Here is a 14,792-nt window from a genome sequence, read left to right as displayed (position 1 = left end):
ACATCTAAAACTACCTTTGATTTAGCCACCAACATACAGGGTAAAGTTCACTATTAAAAGTACTAGAATTTCATCCTAGCGCCACACGTCGCAAATGGGAAGAAGGCAATAGCGGGAGGGCGATACTCGATACTGTTTTTTTGTTTGTTTTTTTTACTTGGAAAAGCAAACATGGCAACCCATGATGTTTTCATATATCCAGTTGCTTGGAAAGTGGCAATGTTTCTATATACCAAGTTGCTTGGATGTCGTAAATGTGGCAACCTATCGGGAATAGTATACTGTACTCCTCTGTACTGTACTGTAGTCCTCTGCACTGTCCTGTACTGTCCTGTACTGTCCTGTCCTGTCTTGTACTGTACTATACTCCACTGTGCTGTACTATACTCCACTGTACTTAGTACTGTACTGCACTGTGCTGTACTCCACTACTGTACTGTGCTGTACTCCACTGTACTCTACTGCACTGTACTCTACTGTACTCTACTGCACTGTACTACATGTACTCCACTGTGCTGTACTCTGTTCTGCTCTCTTCTCTACTGTACTGTTCTGTACTGTACTCCACTGTACTGTACTGTGCTGTACTCCACTGTACTGTGCTGTACTCCACTGTACTGTGCTGTGCTCCACTGTACTGTGCTCCACTGTACTGTACTCCACTGTACTGTACTCCCCTGTTCTGCTCTCTACTCTACTCTACTGTACTCTACTGTACTCTACTGTACGCCGCTGTACTGTACTCCACTGTACTGTACTCCACTGTACTCTACTGTACTGTATTCCACTGTATTGTACCCCACTGTACTCCACTGTACTGTATTCCACTGTACTGTACTGTACTCTACTGTGCTCCACTGTACTGTACTGTACTGTACTGTATTCCACTGTACTGTACTGTACTCCACTGTACTGTGCTCCACTGTACTTTGCTCCACTGTACTCCACTGTACTGTACTGTACTGTACTGTACCGTACTGTACCGTATTGTAGCATACTAGACCGTACTGTATCATACTGAACTGTGCCATACTGTACTATACGGTACTGTACAATACTGTACTGTACAATACTGTCCCATACTGTAGCGTACTGTACTGTATGCTACTGTACTGTTCCATACTGTGCTGTACTGTGCTGTGCCTTACCATACTGTACTGTAATTGCATCACAGCGAAATGTTGCGCAATAACAATATACAATAGTAATATTTGTACAGTAAATATGACAGTTGCGTGGATTATCCATTATTATCCATTAGGGTAGAAGGATAATAATTACTTGTGCAGCTAACCATACCACAGAAAAAGTTGTCCGGCCCAACAGAGGAGGCAATGATGATCTTCTGCGTAACCCATCTCTTTGACTGCCAATATTGATTCAGTATGTATATCACCAACTCAGACTCTGTTGAACTGATGCAACGGGGTGTTTTATGTTGAAATCCCCAAAATTCACTTCCCAAAAAACAGGAAGCAAAATTGCCTAAAGCTAATGTGACCATCGTAACTTTAAACTCATCAGAATCGTTAATATTTTAACTGCGAGGTTGCAGCGATTTTTTAACGAGCTCCTAACAGCGACGTTCTGTTCAATCACCTCAATCTGAGGCTCAATTCAGAGAAAAACGCAGTCAAAGATCGCGCTTATAATGGAAGGGGGAGAAACATTCCATTGACGGACCACAGCACAAGCGAGCGTTGCCTACCGAAAGGGAAGCTACTATATACGGTAGATATAAGAGAGGCTATTCTGAATCAACAAAAACCTAAACTTTTGGCTATTCAAAAATATTGCAGCACGATGAGCTGGTAGATCTGCTATTTTTGAAATATTTGAATATATATACTGTATATTAAAGCAAACATTTTAACTCAAACCTTTGCTTCTGGGGGTCCCCGGCACAAAATATTTTTAGATGGGGGTCCATGGCCAAACTAACATAATGTTGAAAAGGTTTGAGAAAACTGTTGAGAAGACATTGTAGAATCGGCCTCAGGTCTTAATGGGTTGAGCAATGTGAATCCTACTGTATACACACACATTACAACCTCTCACCTCTAAGGGTGAACAATTACTGATGAGATGTTGTAATTATAGGTTGGCTATTCCCCTGATCGATTTCTGATTGAGGTCAAATGACTTCCTGTGATGTATTATAGAAGTTCACTGTGTGTGCCTATTGCCACTAATGAATTGTATGTGACTGTTGACCCTGCCTTTTGTACATAATGATGCTTCCTTTAATCAGCGAGATTTGCCTGAAGAAGGTCCGAGACTAGGTGCTGCAGATCTGTATGTGTCTAGCCTCGTTACCCAGGCTTTTATTTTCGTTCGCTACGGCTGGGGGAACGAGTGAACTACAGTGCAGAGGGGCGTTGCTCTCAATATAGTGACGTCAGTTTCTTCCGCTGTGGGGAAGGGGCGGAGTGGGGCTCTGATCAGTGAACCAATATTTCTCCATTGCTTGCTCCAACAGACTTTTGATGACCATGCAGGGCTTCATCTAAAAATATTTATTTAGCTATAACAGAATTGTGTGGTTTTTAAATAGGAATAAAATGCACAAGCCATATATATATATATATATATATATATATATATATATTATACAAACACAGGCAAAACAAGAATAATGTATTGCAATTTTAGTCCAACATAAGCAGGGATTAAGTGAGTATGATGTGTTTAAGGGTGGGGAGTGCAAGCATCGTTGAATAAATGTCAAGTAAGCAAGATTTTAGCTGCGATAGAAAATGGAAATCTGTTGTTGACTCATCCAAAACCCCACACACCATCAGCAAGTACACTTCAACTTCATCCACATAAGAAAATGTTACATTATGAAACAGAAATACAGTACCTTGTTCTATAATTATTACAATTTATTGTCTCCACCAGGCCGAATAAGGCATGGGGAGAGTGTATGTTTTGCATTACATCCGTCCGTCTGTGCGTGCATGCGTGCGTGCTTGCGTCCGTGTACAGCTACCGGTAATCTCCGGCAACCTCTGACCCAAGTTTTCTAGAACGCCCTTTTATAGCACCACTTACTCCTCCATCCATCCCTACAAATCGTTACACAGTATCTCTATAGTCATGTGCTCAAGGCGGAACTGTCCAATATTTCATATTCCATCCTAATTGCATGGCTAACATTGGCTTTCAAAGTTTGCAGGATTGGCCCGTTTTGAACAAAAAGCCTCAAATCAAGAACGCAGCATCCGTGAAATCTTTCACAGACTTTCCTACAGGCTGAGGAATATATCCTACCCTTTTCACATTGGCCTGTTATAGCGCCACCAACAGGTGGATTTTTGCTAAACACATTTTCGGAACAAAATGCCTCAAATCATCCAATTGCCATCAAAGGTGTAAGAAGAAATGTTACCCTTTTCACATTGGCTTATATAGCGCCACCAGGAAGCCACAACCTGACCTGGCCTGGTGGAGACCTGTGCCCCAAGGGGCACTTTTTCTAGTTGCTACTAAAGTAGTCCATACAGCCGGGGGTGTGCACATGCAAAGTATGCTGACTTTGGGGTAATGCGCTGTGTGTATATGCTGATACTGTCATGTACATGGAATGCATTGCATTTTTATTGCTGAACAGTAACACATCCCTAAACAAAGTAGTAGTAGCAAACAACTAATTAGGACACCATTCAGGTGAATGAAGAAAGCTTAGATGGTAATTGGTCATTGCAGCCAAGCTTTCATATTTAAATTGTAAGAGAGAGCAATGTGCATGGCTATATGTTTTTGAGGCAGGTCTCCAGAGATGCAGAATGTTAGCTGCCCTGAATTCTGCCAAACAATGTTAGCTCTCCAGTAGCAGCCATTTACCTAGAGATAATTAATCACTTATTATGGGTTCTTCTAGCGTGGAAACGAGATGAATTTGCCACAGGGCACGCCTCAGTTTGAATTACATTTCACTCACCACAAAGTTGTGGCTCAGGGGTAGAGTGACCGGATGGGAACCGCAAGGTTCCCAGTTTGAACCCGGGCTCCCCCAGAGTTGGTGTCGAAGTGTCCTTGAGCAAGACTCTGAACCCCTAATTGTGCAGGTTGGTGACTTGCATGGTTTTCTCCGGCATCGGTGTGTAAATGTGTGTGTGAATGGGTGAATGTAATGCACAATCTCTGTAAAGCGCTATATAAATTTACCATTTACCAATCAGAGCTCACTATTCAAAGTGAGACTTCAACTTCAACAGGGGGTCCGGGACCCCCTAGGGAGTCCTCTGAGTTACTACAGGGGGGCCTCCAAATCTTTGTGTGATGTGACTTTTACATTCAATCAAATTAAACTTTATTTATATAGTTTGGTTTGATCTGCTAATATGGAATACACTTTATTGGCTCTGGTTTCTCCCAACTCGGACTGCTTGTCAGATTGCTCACAACAAACTCTTGGGCCTTGGGCTGTATGTGATTAATAATTTTGTTTGCAGGGATGCCACTATGCTCTGACCACCTGGTGCATGTCCGTAAACGTGTTTTCCCTAGCAACTGTCTCTGATCTACAGTAGCCCCTGTCTTGCCCTTAGTTGAAAGGATGTTTAACAATCTGTATCATTATATCATTTTAGTGACCCTAACCCATTATATAATTTTAGTCCCCTGAAAATCAATTTAGGGGCAAAAAAGCTTTACACTAATTTCTAACCCTATAGCACTTTGCATTAGCAGCCAAATTGTCTGCTGATCTGCTAACATGGAATAGACATTATTGGCTCTGGTTTCTCCCAACTAGGACATCTTGCCAGATTGCTCAGAGGAACTCATTACCTCTCCCATGGATTTAATCAAATTGAGTCTCACGACTCAAACAGTGTGCCCCCACACTACTAGTTGCGTTTCCTAAACAATTAACACAATATGTGAATTCAATTATGATGTTTTAGTGATATTGTTCCTGCCGTTACATACTGCCAATCATGTGAAGAAATCACAGACTGAGGCTTTAATGTTTGCTTTTATATGAAATATCCGAGACGATTAGGGTTTTATGGAAGACTTTTCTGCAAATAATGCTAGTTCGACCACATGAAATGCTCTAATCTTAAAATAAACAAAAGTAGCCTATTCTGCAAGCTCTCAATGTGTCGCAGACGCATTGAGAGCTTGTAGAATAGGTTATTTGGCTTATTCGCTTATGCTTAAATAGAGGAAATGCTGGCATCTCCAGAATCCAAATAACTGAAATCACTTATTTTTTGTTTATTTCCAGATTTGCATGGATTATGAATATCAGTCCTTCTGTGATATTAGTCATTGCAGGGCCTGCATTACAGTGGGTTTTTGGGGGTCCCAAGCAAAAATGTTTAAGAGACCCTTTTTGTAAACAGCAAAAAACAGAAGTAAAACAGAGATGTTAACTGGCCAACACTTACCAGCATTGTCTTTACCAACAGCATGATCATCGTGTCCCCGGTATCAGCTGATTGTGACTATGGAAATAGAGGATGTTATAAAATAGACAATTCTTGTGATTTTATACATTGTGTTTGCAATGTATTACATGGCAACACATGGAAGCTCTTACAATTGATTGATTCATAATTTGTATTGACAATTTATTGTGGACCTTTAATGTAAACCACAGTATGCATATTCTGTGGAAAGCTTTTGCAGAAAATAACATATGAAATGAAATGAAATGAAATCTATATTTACCCAGGGTATCTGGGCTAAGCTCAAGAACTTGTTTCCAGCCAGGCCCTGCTCATAGAACACATTTCATCGTAGTGGTTCAATGCCTTGTTCAAGGGCACTTCAGCGGTGGTAATTTTAACGTGTCGGACGGCTGATTCGAACTAGGAACCTTCCGGTATCAAGACCGCGCCGCTATCCGTTCGGCCACCGCTGCCAAATATCTACAAGCTCACAATCTATTTTCAGTGAAGTGTAAAGTGAAAACAGAAAAGTCACTTGTATATACTAGACTATAGAGCCCTGAGGGAAACTGGTCAACCAAGTATGGTTTGGTAAAGTTAAAGGACTACAAAGAATATGATGTAGCCTAGGCCTGTACCTGATATAACAATGGACCCTCACAAGACATTTTGATGGGTAACATGAAGGTATGGTAAGTGATATTTTTGGGTTAAAACTAAAAGGTTTCGTTTTTTTTGTTAAAAGGTAAAGCTCTACATTCACTTAGTAATCGTTGCTTGTCGCTCCATCTCTTAAATGAACAGAAAACACATTTGCAGGTGGGTTGCCAATTTCATCCAATCAGGAGCAAGTACTCAGCTTAAAATGCATAGTGTTCCAGTTTCAATTTTGTCTGCTCATGTCTTTGTGTCATCACTTCCAATTTCACGTGTTTATATTCTGCATCCTGATTGCATACAATTGGTATACCAATTATATTCAATTTTATTAAAGTGTCAAATCACAAGTCTCAATACCAACCTGAGAATAGTCTTTTCTGTTTAGCATAGCAGTACTATCAGAATATAGAGCTATTTATCACTTATTTAACGCAAAAAAAACACTTTCTGCATCAGGGGCTTCCGTGTGCCAGCATAAAGCCAGGAGCTGTCCATGGCGACACACAGAATCTGTAGCGGAAGAAGTGCTGGCATCAAAATATAGATTATAAATCCAAAAGTAAAGTACTAAAACATTTGAAAATAGCACATCTACAAGCTCACACTATTTTCAAATAGCCCAAGTATAAAATCGAGCTAAAGTGGTTAATGTATGTTTTATAATATAATTATTCTGCCTACACATGCTTCACGTGTTTAATCAGGACGTGGTCTGCGCCATTTTGAAATAGGGCTAAACAGTCAGTTGAAACCAAGCCCCCAGAAAGGCTTGCCAACGTCGAAGCTGCGAGACCTAGTGGTCAGAGCTGGAACTGCAGGCGGGCGGCGGGCCCGTGCATTTAGCACGAGGAAACCCTGTGCATCTGGGGTTTAACATTGAGCGCTCTTCCAGGTGAGGCGTCCAAAGTCAACAAGTGGCTCTAAGCAGTCGGAGGTACGGGCCTCTGTTCTTCTTGTGACAGGATGAATTTCTACAACAAGAGGAACCGTTTCGACAAAGGAGCCCGCCGGAGTATATTAATAGAAGTCTGCGACCTTGGCTTTCAGGAAAGCCTCCCATAGAGCGAAGTGTTTCACTCACTTATAGAACCATGGTTACTAAAGTAACCTTTTAGTTTTCGTCGTTAGTTTCATTAAACTGTTGTTTTATCAACTTTACCGTTTGTCAGTTGACTACTTTGAAGGGCTCGCACCAAGCGAGTTAGCTCGGTATAAACAAAAGTTGCCAGAAATACCTGTATGCTCTTCTCTCCGGTTCCTTTACGTGGCTGGGGTCCTGGGAACATGGAAAAAGTCAATTTGGGTGTCTTGTTTTTGAATTGATATGCTGTATGGAGTGAAAATAGCCTGATTGTGATAGGCTATCTCTATGTTTTATTTTGTTTGTTGTGTCTTGTTTATAGTGTCTGCAAATAAAGTAAAGTTTAACTTGACCATAATTTATTGTTGCTGAAGGATTTGTCTTTAGCCCTAAACAATAATGGTGGATTTGGCCACAAAATTGTACTTAAGCATATATGGAAATGGAAATTATTTGACACCACTGCAGTATGAACAAATTAAACTGACACAATTACTATGTAATTTTAACTTTTAGCTTGTACGTTCTCATTAACATATCTGTCTGATACTGATATGGGTCTATTATTTAATTTGATATCCTACTTACCAACTAATCACCAACATTGTCAGCACCCTGTGTTGGTCGTGTGGTCCGTCTATGCCGGTGTGGTCTACTACGTTCCTGAGAGCTAAAGTAGCCTAGCTATAGTTTAATAACAAAACACAGTATTCACGTCATGAGAAAACCTTTTCCCGCCGTATGCGAACGAAAAGCCTGGGACTGTACCGGTCCGAGGCTACCCTTAGGCTTTATCTGACCTGAGAATAGCTCTACTCTACAGCTATACTAGCTCTGCTGTACCTACTTTGGCTACCTTCTCTGTTTCTTTTTTGTTTTGGTGTCACAGATGTATTTTTCAACATTACACAACTTACGCCTGCCGCTGCCTGCGTAATTGTGCGCATTACACATTGACCTTCTGTGAACCAAATCATTCAGACTTCAGAGCGCCAGAGCGCACGTGAATCACATTCCCTCATTATACACAACATCGAGGTTGCCAGTTTGGTGTATTTTCCAGCAGTAGCATTCAACAATGTTGCAGCCAGTGCTGGTGAGGATTGAGGTTGCCAGTTTGTTGGTGTCTTTTCCAGCAGTAGTAATAGTATCCAATGATGTTGCACAGTGCAGACCTTAGGCTGAGCTCACACCTTTCATGCAATTCTGGTGCTCGTTGGGTGCTCGTTGGGTAGTGTCATGGCCGCCCAATGTATTTCCAATGGAGGTCACATGGTTTGACCCAACATTGTGTTGTGTGAGGGGGAGGGGCGCACGACTGCGCCCCTCCCCCTCACACAACACAATGTTGGGTCAAACCATGTGACCTCCATTGGAAATACATTGGGCGGCCATGACACTACCCAACGAGCATCCAACGAGCATCCAACGAGCAGAGAATTGCATGAAAGGTGTGAGCTCAGCCTTAGAATTCAGTACTTTTTAGTACTTTTACCCAAGTACAATTTTAATTAAAAGTTACTTGTAACAGAGTAGGCTACTTCTACTGTATATTGCAGTATTGGTACATTTACTGAAGTAAAAAATGGGAGTACTTTATTCACCACTGCAATTACCACCCTACACTCATGGTTTCCCTCCCAAATTAATACACATGAAAAATAATTAAATAAACACAAACCAACAACATATCAATCACAAACAACAACACATAAATTCCCCCAACAACACATTGCAAATTACAGAACAATAGCCTACTGTTGATTGTGCACCACAATGCATGCTGGTCCCTCTCTCCCCCAATGCGCATCCTGCAGGATGCTACACTCTGGCAACATTCACACCATGCAGAGGAGATGACTAATACCTATGTTGAACACAAACAATTTGCTTGTGCTATTATTGAGATGTGTTGCTGTGTTGTTGTTTTTTTCTTATTTTTTTTGCCAGCCTGTGGAGCACAGAAAAACATTATGATTACATCCACACAAATAATTAATCTGAGGCAACATTGCAATTGGAGTCTCTACATGAGGCATTGGTGTGATTCCAAAATAACCCACTTTGTGTCAAGATCAGTCTTCTGTGTGCTTTTTCTCCAATTTAAATCAGCATGTTTATTTACCGTATGAGTTCTTTGCTCTATTTATTTAGTTATTTTGCATGTTTCACAGTATGTGATCGGATACTTCCCTGTGGAACTCTCACCCGATGGAAATTTGCCATGCTCCAACACTGGACCCTGTTAAGGCTGCCTTGAAAAGACATTCTCTCAGGCTTATGACAGATAGTGGTTTGTTGTTTTGTTTGTTTGTTTGTTTGTTTCAAATATTTTATCCCACAATTTTGTAACTCATCTTTTCACCTGGTGCCAATTGCCTAATCTGTAATCCCGGGGCGCTGTACTCTCTCTATGCCAACCTGGGGAGAGGCCCGAACTGAGCTCGTGCTTCGATCCTTCAATCGAATCCGCGACCTTCTAGCTGAGGCAACAGTGCAACAGTGTTTGGTTTGGTTGTTTGTTGGTTATTCTTTGTTTTTTATGTAAAACGTCTTTGGGTTCATGAAAGGCACTATATAAACTCAAGCTATTATTATTATTATTATTATTATAATAATTATTATAACTCTACAACTGACCTCAAACCCTTAGCTTAGATCTCCATATATGGAGCTGACTGACATTCCATATGTTGATCCCTCCCCACCCTTTCTGTTCCTGTCATGTTGTGAGACAGTCTTGATATCATCCAGTCAGCATGTAGGTGGTCTGCATTTCCTCCCTGCCTGTCTGATCTTATCTTGTATTTCCATCAATCACTGCTAGTCCACCTACTGTGTGTTAAAGGGATAGTTCACAATTTTTGGGGCCACGCATTAAAAGTAAATTCATCCACAAAACTAGTGTCGTTTGTATTGTTGATCTATTTTTCAAATATTAGCGGAACCTTCATTCAACTTGTGTTGAACGAAGTTGTAACTATATGTAACTATATTTTGTCCGTAGTGATATGGACACAAAAAACATATAGGCCTATAGTTCCGTGTGATAGAGGGGTAAAAAATGAATGAAAGTTGCACAATATGGTAGAAATAGGTCAACAATACAAATTACCCTAGTTTTGTGAATTAATTTAGGCTACTTTTAATGCGTTGCCCCCTGTGCCCCCCCACAAAATGATCAAAACCATGCAGAGCAGAACTCCCATGCACCACGGGACTCGGGCAATCAATTAATACAGTTGCAACCACTATATTAATGGCAAGTATTTCATACAGCTTATAAAGAAATCTGAACTATAGAGGCATTGGTGGACAGTAACAAAGTACATTTACTTAAGTACTTTATTTAAGTCATGTTTCTCTGTATCATCTGTACTCTACTTGAGTATTTGTACTTTTCACTGCATTACATTTCAAAGACAAATATTACTTATTACTTACACTTATTTTAGAAAATGTCAAAAGTGTAATAGTAATTTGTAGGCTACTTTTCAATACATAAGTATTTTTTTAAGCAAGTACTTATAGGCTACTTTAACTCAAGTACAGATTTGACTGAGAGTATCCATCTCAATTCTTTCTTTCTTTTTCTGAGAGTTTACACATGTAACCAAACTGACCCACTTTTGAGTTAAATCATGATTTAACTGTGTACACATAATAGCCTACTGAATTGGGGAGGCAGAGAGACAAAGGGGATGGAGAGAGCGAGAAGGGGAGAGATGGGAAGAAGAGACAGGTGGCTGAAGTGTTGCAAAAATGAAAATGCATCCTTTGCAACGAGACAAAATTAATCTGACAACCAGCGAGGTTCCGCTGTTATGTCAGATGAGTCAGACATTGAGTCCACTCATACTGCTTGTAACTCAGAGATAGTCTGCCAACTGATTGTGTGATTGTGTGTGTGTGTGTGTGTGTGTGTGTGTGTGTGTGTGTGCGTGCGTGCGTGCGTGCGTGCGTGCGTGCGTGCGTGCACCCACTTGTATGAAGAGTCTAGAGCTGGTGTTGAAATCATTTCTATCTTGCTATATGGCAGAGTCTGAACAAATTATTGAACACGATTTCATCCCTCTGTCTCCTTCTCAATTGCTTTATCTCGTTTTAAAACACACATTGATTCTGACTCTGTCTACACGAGCACACAAACACAATATTACTGTATGTTAGGGCTTTGTCAAAGTTGATATACAATGTTTTAGAAATGAACTGTGTAATTTTCAGAAGGTGTCAGTTCTAGATATGGTGTGTGAGCCTGAGACGGCTGGACAGGCAGGCCACTTGACTCAATAAAATATGGTGAAACTGTCATACCTGCAGAGAAAAGGTCCATTTTTAAATCATAATGTTCTGGACATGATGTGAAAACCAACCACTTCGGCTATACTGTAAAATCCTCTGTCTTATGTTATCCATTTGTAACTCTGACGGAGTCTAAATGTAACCAAATGGACCCAGAAGGGTCCATTACATTTGTACACTATCAGAGTTAAAGGTCACACACACACACACACACACACACACACACACACACACACACACACACACACACACACACACACACACACACACACACACACACACACACACACACACACACACATATACTTCTCCAGTGTATATTTGAAACATGCAGCTGACCTCTCTTTTCACTGCAACAGGTCAACAAGACAGAAGACAAGTCGTTGGAGGAGCGAGGACGCATCATGATCTCCCTCAAATACAACTCGCAGAAGTCTAGTCTGACTGTGGGCATTGTACGCTGTGCCCACCTCGCCGCCATGGATGCCAATGGCTTCTCTGACCCCTATGTCAAAACGTTAGTGTACACGCACGCACGCACGCACGCACGCACGCACGCACGCACGCACGCACGCACGCACGCACACTAACAGTACAATCTTGAGTGTTCATTTAACTCTGTGTACAAATGTAACCAAATGGACGCATTTGTAATCATGTAATAATAATCATAAATAAAAATTAACACTTTTTCCTTACGTTTATGAACAAACATAGGAATGTCGTTCCTCCCGAGAGCGTACAAGCTTTACCAGAAGTAATAGAAACTTTAGCTTTGTGTGATAGTTCATTATTTGTTTTTTAATAGAGCGGTCCTCTTGTGTCTCAAAATGTAAGAAACATCATAATTCATATTGTTATGCAATGATGTTTTTCAAATAAACCACCACCAACACCAAATTATCCTCAGCCCTCAGAACAGTGTTCAGATACTGTAGATTCTGAAAGAACACTCCAGGACACTCCAGGACATTCTCCATCATAATATTGCACACTGTTGCTTGAAAATGTATTGCAATATTATATTAGCATACATAATAACTATACGCACAGGCAGATTACAATATCAGATCATTACAATATCATGCCACACATGTTTATCAAGAAGATGTTTTGTACCTTTAGGGCAGTATGAAACTGACTTATTTTTTGTCAGTCCAATCCAAAGCCAGGTAAAACATTATGAATTTGAACCAAAATCAGAAGAAGGGGGGGGGCAGTAACGTACACTTGCTTAAAATGGTTAGTACATGTTCACATTTTAGCAGGGGAACTGTAGGCAGACTCTCCATTCAATGATTATCAACAACGTACAGACCCAGCCCCAAGAGTGACAAGTGAATTATGTATCACACCCTTTTAACTTTTAGCTAGTCTTTCATCTGGCTAAGTAATGAAATCACAATTAATTTTTGACTCCATCAAGCGTGCCCTGTGAACAAAAGAGAAGCTGAACAGTGTTCAGGGCTTGCAACCATTTTCTAACAGTTTGAGGCTGATAGCACCTCCTGTCTGGATGGAAGGACACAAAGACAGATAAATAGATTTACTGGCTGCATTATGCGAGACCATAAACGGAATGTATTCCATGTCAAACAGATGAAGGCTGGGTGATTTACCTAAATGCATGCAGTAAATGAAGGATGTGACATCTGGTTTGTGACTGTTTGACATATGTGACACATGCATCGTTATCTATGCATGTCTCCCGTACACTGACATCGTTCACTTGTGCTGATAACCTTGGCTGGGTCTTTGTAAATTATTGTTCACATTCCTACAATGGACGCGAGTGGATAGAAATGTACTGCACTATTGAGAGTTTACTCTCAGATGGATCAAAGATTCTCTTGGCTGATATATTTCCACTGTTTAGAAAAACACATTTAATACCAAAACTTTGGTTGCCATTGTTAACAGTTACAGTTACTACTACTCTTGCATACATGGGCATGTTATTATAAAATGAATACTATAAATTTGTATTTAAAGTTATCTTGTCCTCAAAGCTCAGTAAATATTTTCTCCCCCATTCTGTTTATTTTTCCTTTTTTTTATTTTTTTAATCCAGGCTGTTAGATTTGAATGCTAGGCTAAGGCTATCAATAATGCAGTTGATAGTTAAAATTGAATATTTTAATCAACCTGATGAAAGTTTGTTAACTGTAGGGCAGTGCCACAGCACCCTCTAGGGGATGGGATGGTATAACATCTTCTCTAAAACAGTCTATGGTATCTGCTTCACTTTTACTCCACTACAATTATTTTAAAACTTTAGTTGCTATGCTACTTTGCAGATTTAAATATTATAAAACATACATTAACAATTAAGCCCTATTTTATAATTGAAAATAGCCAATCTACAAGCTCCCAACGTGCCACAATGTGATGTATTGTGAGCATGTAGATTTCCAGAAATGAAAGAACATTTTGTGAATTGGGACATTCTGCATAATGAGTACTTTTATACTTTTGATACTTGTACTTTTTCTCAAGTTAATTTTGAATACAGAACTTTTACAGAGCAATTTCTGAAAACAACTACATCTGATATATTTTTATTATAGACTGTGGAGGACTGGTGGTTATTCTGAATAATTTCTACTTATTCAGAGTCTGAATCAGAGTATATAATGCATTACAGTAGCCTACAGTACAGTACAGTACAGTACAGTACAGTACAGTACAGTACAGTACAGTACAGTACAGTACAGTACAGTACAGTACAGTACAGTACAGTGATACACAGGAATAATAATACAATGAATAGTTGCTTTTCAAACAGTGGTCTGCTTGCCTGCAGGTACCTGAAGCCTGATGAGAACAAAAAGTCAAAGCACAAGACTGCTGTGAAGAAGAAGACGCTCAATCCAGAGTTCAACGAGGTAACAGCTCATGTTAGAACCTTGCATTTTCATGTCAAGGATTCTCAAATTGGCCACGGACCCCCATCTGAAAGGAAGTTTGTGTCAGTGAGTGACCCCATAACAGAAGAGTTGTGTTAAAAACGTTTAAAATGGTCCCTGGTCCCCAGACCGCACTTTGAGAACCACTGTATTATAGCACTAAACCACTGTGTTATAGCACTAAATTATGTGCCGAACAACAAATCAGTGTTACATATTCCCACAGCATTAAAGGTAGCAGCCTATAATGACATTATTTTTAACATTATTTTAAGAACATTTAAAGCCTTTGTCATGGTCCTTCTAAAGTGTATTAAAAGTATTTAACAGAAAAATCCACTCCATTGTCAGTGTGCCATGGCAGGTGTTATTGTCTCCACCAGGCCGAAGGCATGGGGAGAGAGTATGTTTTGCACTCCGTCCGTGTGTGTGTGTGTGTGT

At 40.2% G+C, this 14,792-nt stretch overlaps 1 protein-coding gene and 1 long non-coding RNA gene across 3 annotated transcripts in view; one reads left to right on the top strand and one right to left on the bottom strand.

The window, feature by feature from the left end:
- The window catches only part of LOC306928495, a 134,528-nt gene extending 126,504 nt beyond the window's left edge, over positions 1-8,024 (bottom strand). For both annotated transcript variants that reach the window (XR_013790700.1, XR_013790701.1), the window contains exons 1-3: positions 7,732-8,024; positions 7,298-7,338; positions 5,400-5,456 (exon numbers count right to left, since the gene is read on the bottom strand). This is a non-coding gene — a long non-coding RNA (uncharacterized lncRNA). The remainder of the gene's footprint in view (positions 1-5,399; positions 5,457-7,297; positions 7,339-7,731) is intronic.
- doc2b (double C2-like domains, beta) overlaps positions 1-14,792 on the top strand; it is a gene marked incomplete at its 5' end in the record, with an annotated part of 137,570 nt that overhangs the window by 118,933 nt on the left and 3,845 nt on the right. The window contains 2 exons of the mRNA XM_079508659.1: positions 11,805-11,962; positions 14,249-14,330. Of these exons, the coding sequence (XP_079364785.1) occupies positions 11,805-11,962; positions 14,249-14,330 (240 nt within the window). The remainder of the gene's footprint in view (positions 1-11,804; positions 11,963-14,248; positions 14,331-14,792) is intronic.

This window comes from Electrona antarctica (genome assembly GCF_951216825.1).
Source record: "Electrona antarctica genome assembly, chromosome: 8".
In the NCBI taxonomy this organism is placed as follows: Eukaryota; Metazoa; Chordata; class Actinopteri; order Myctophiformes; family Myctophidae; genus Electrona; species Electrona antarctica.
This window is presented reverse-complemented; position numbering and strand designations above follow the sequence as displayed.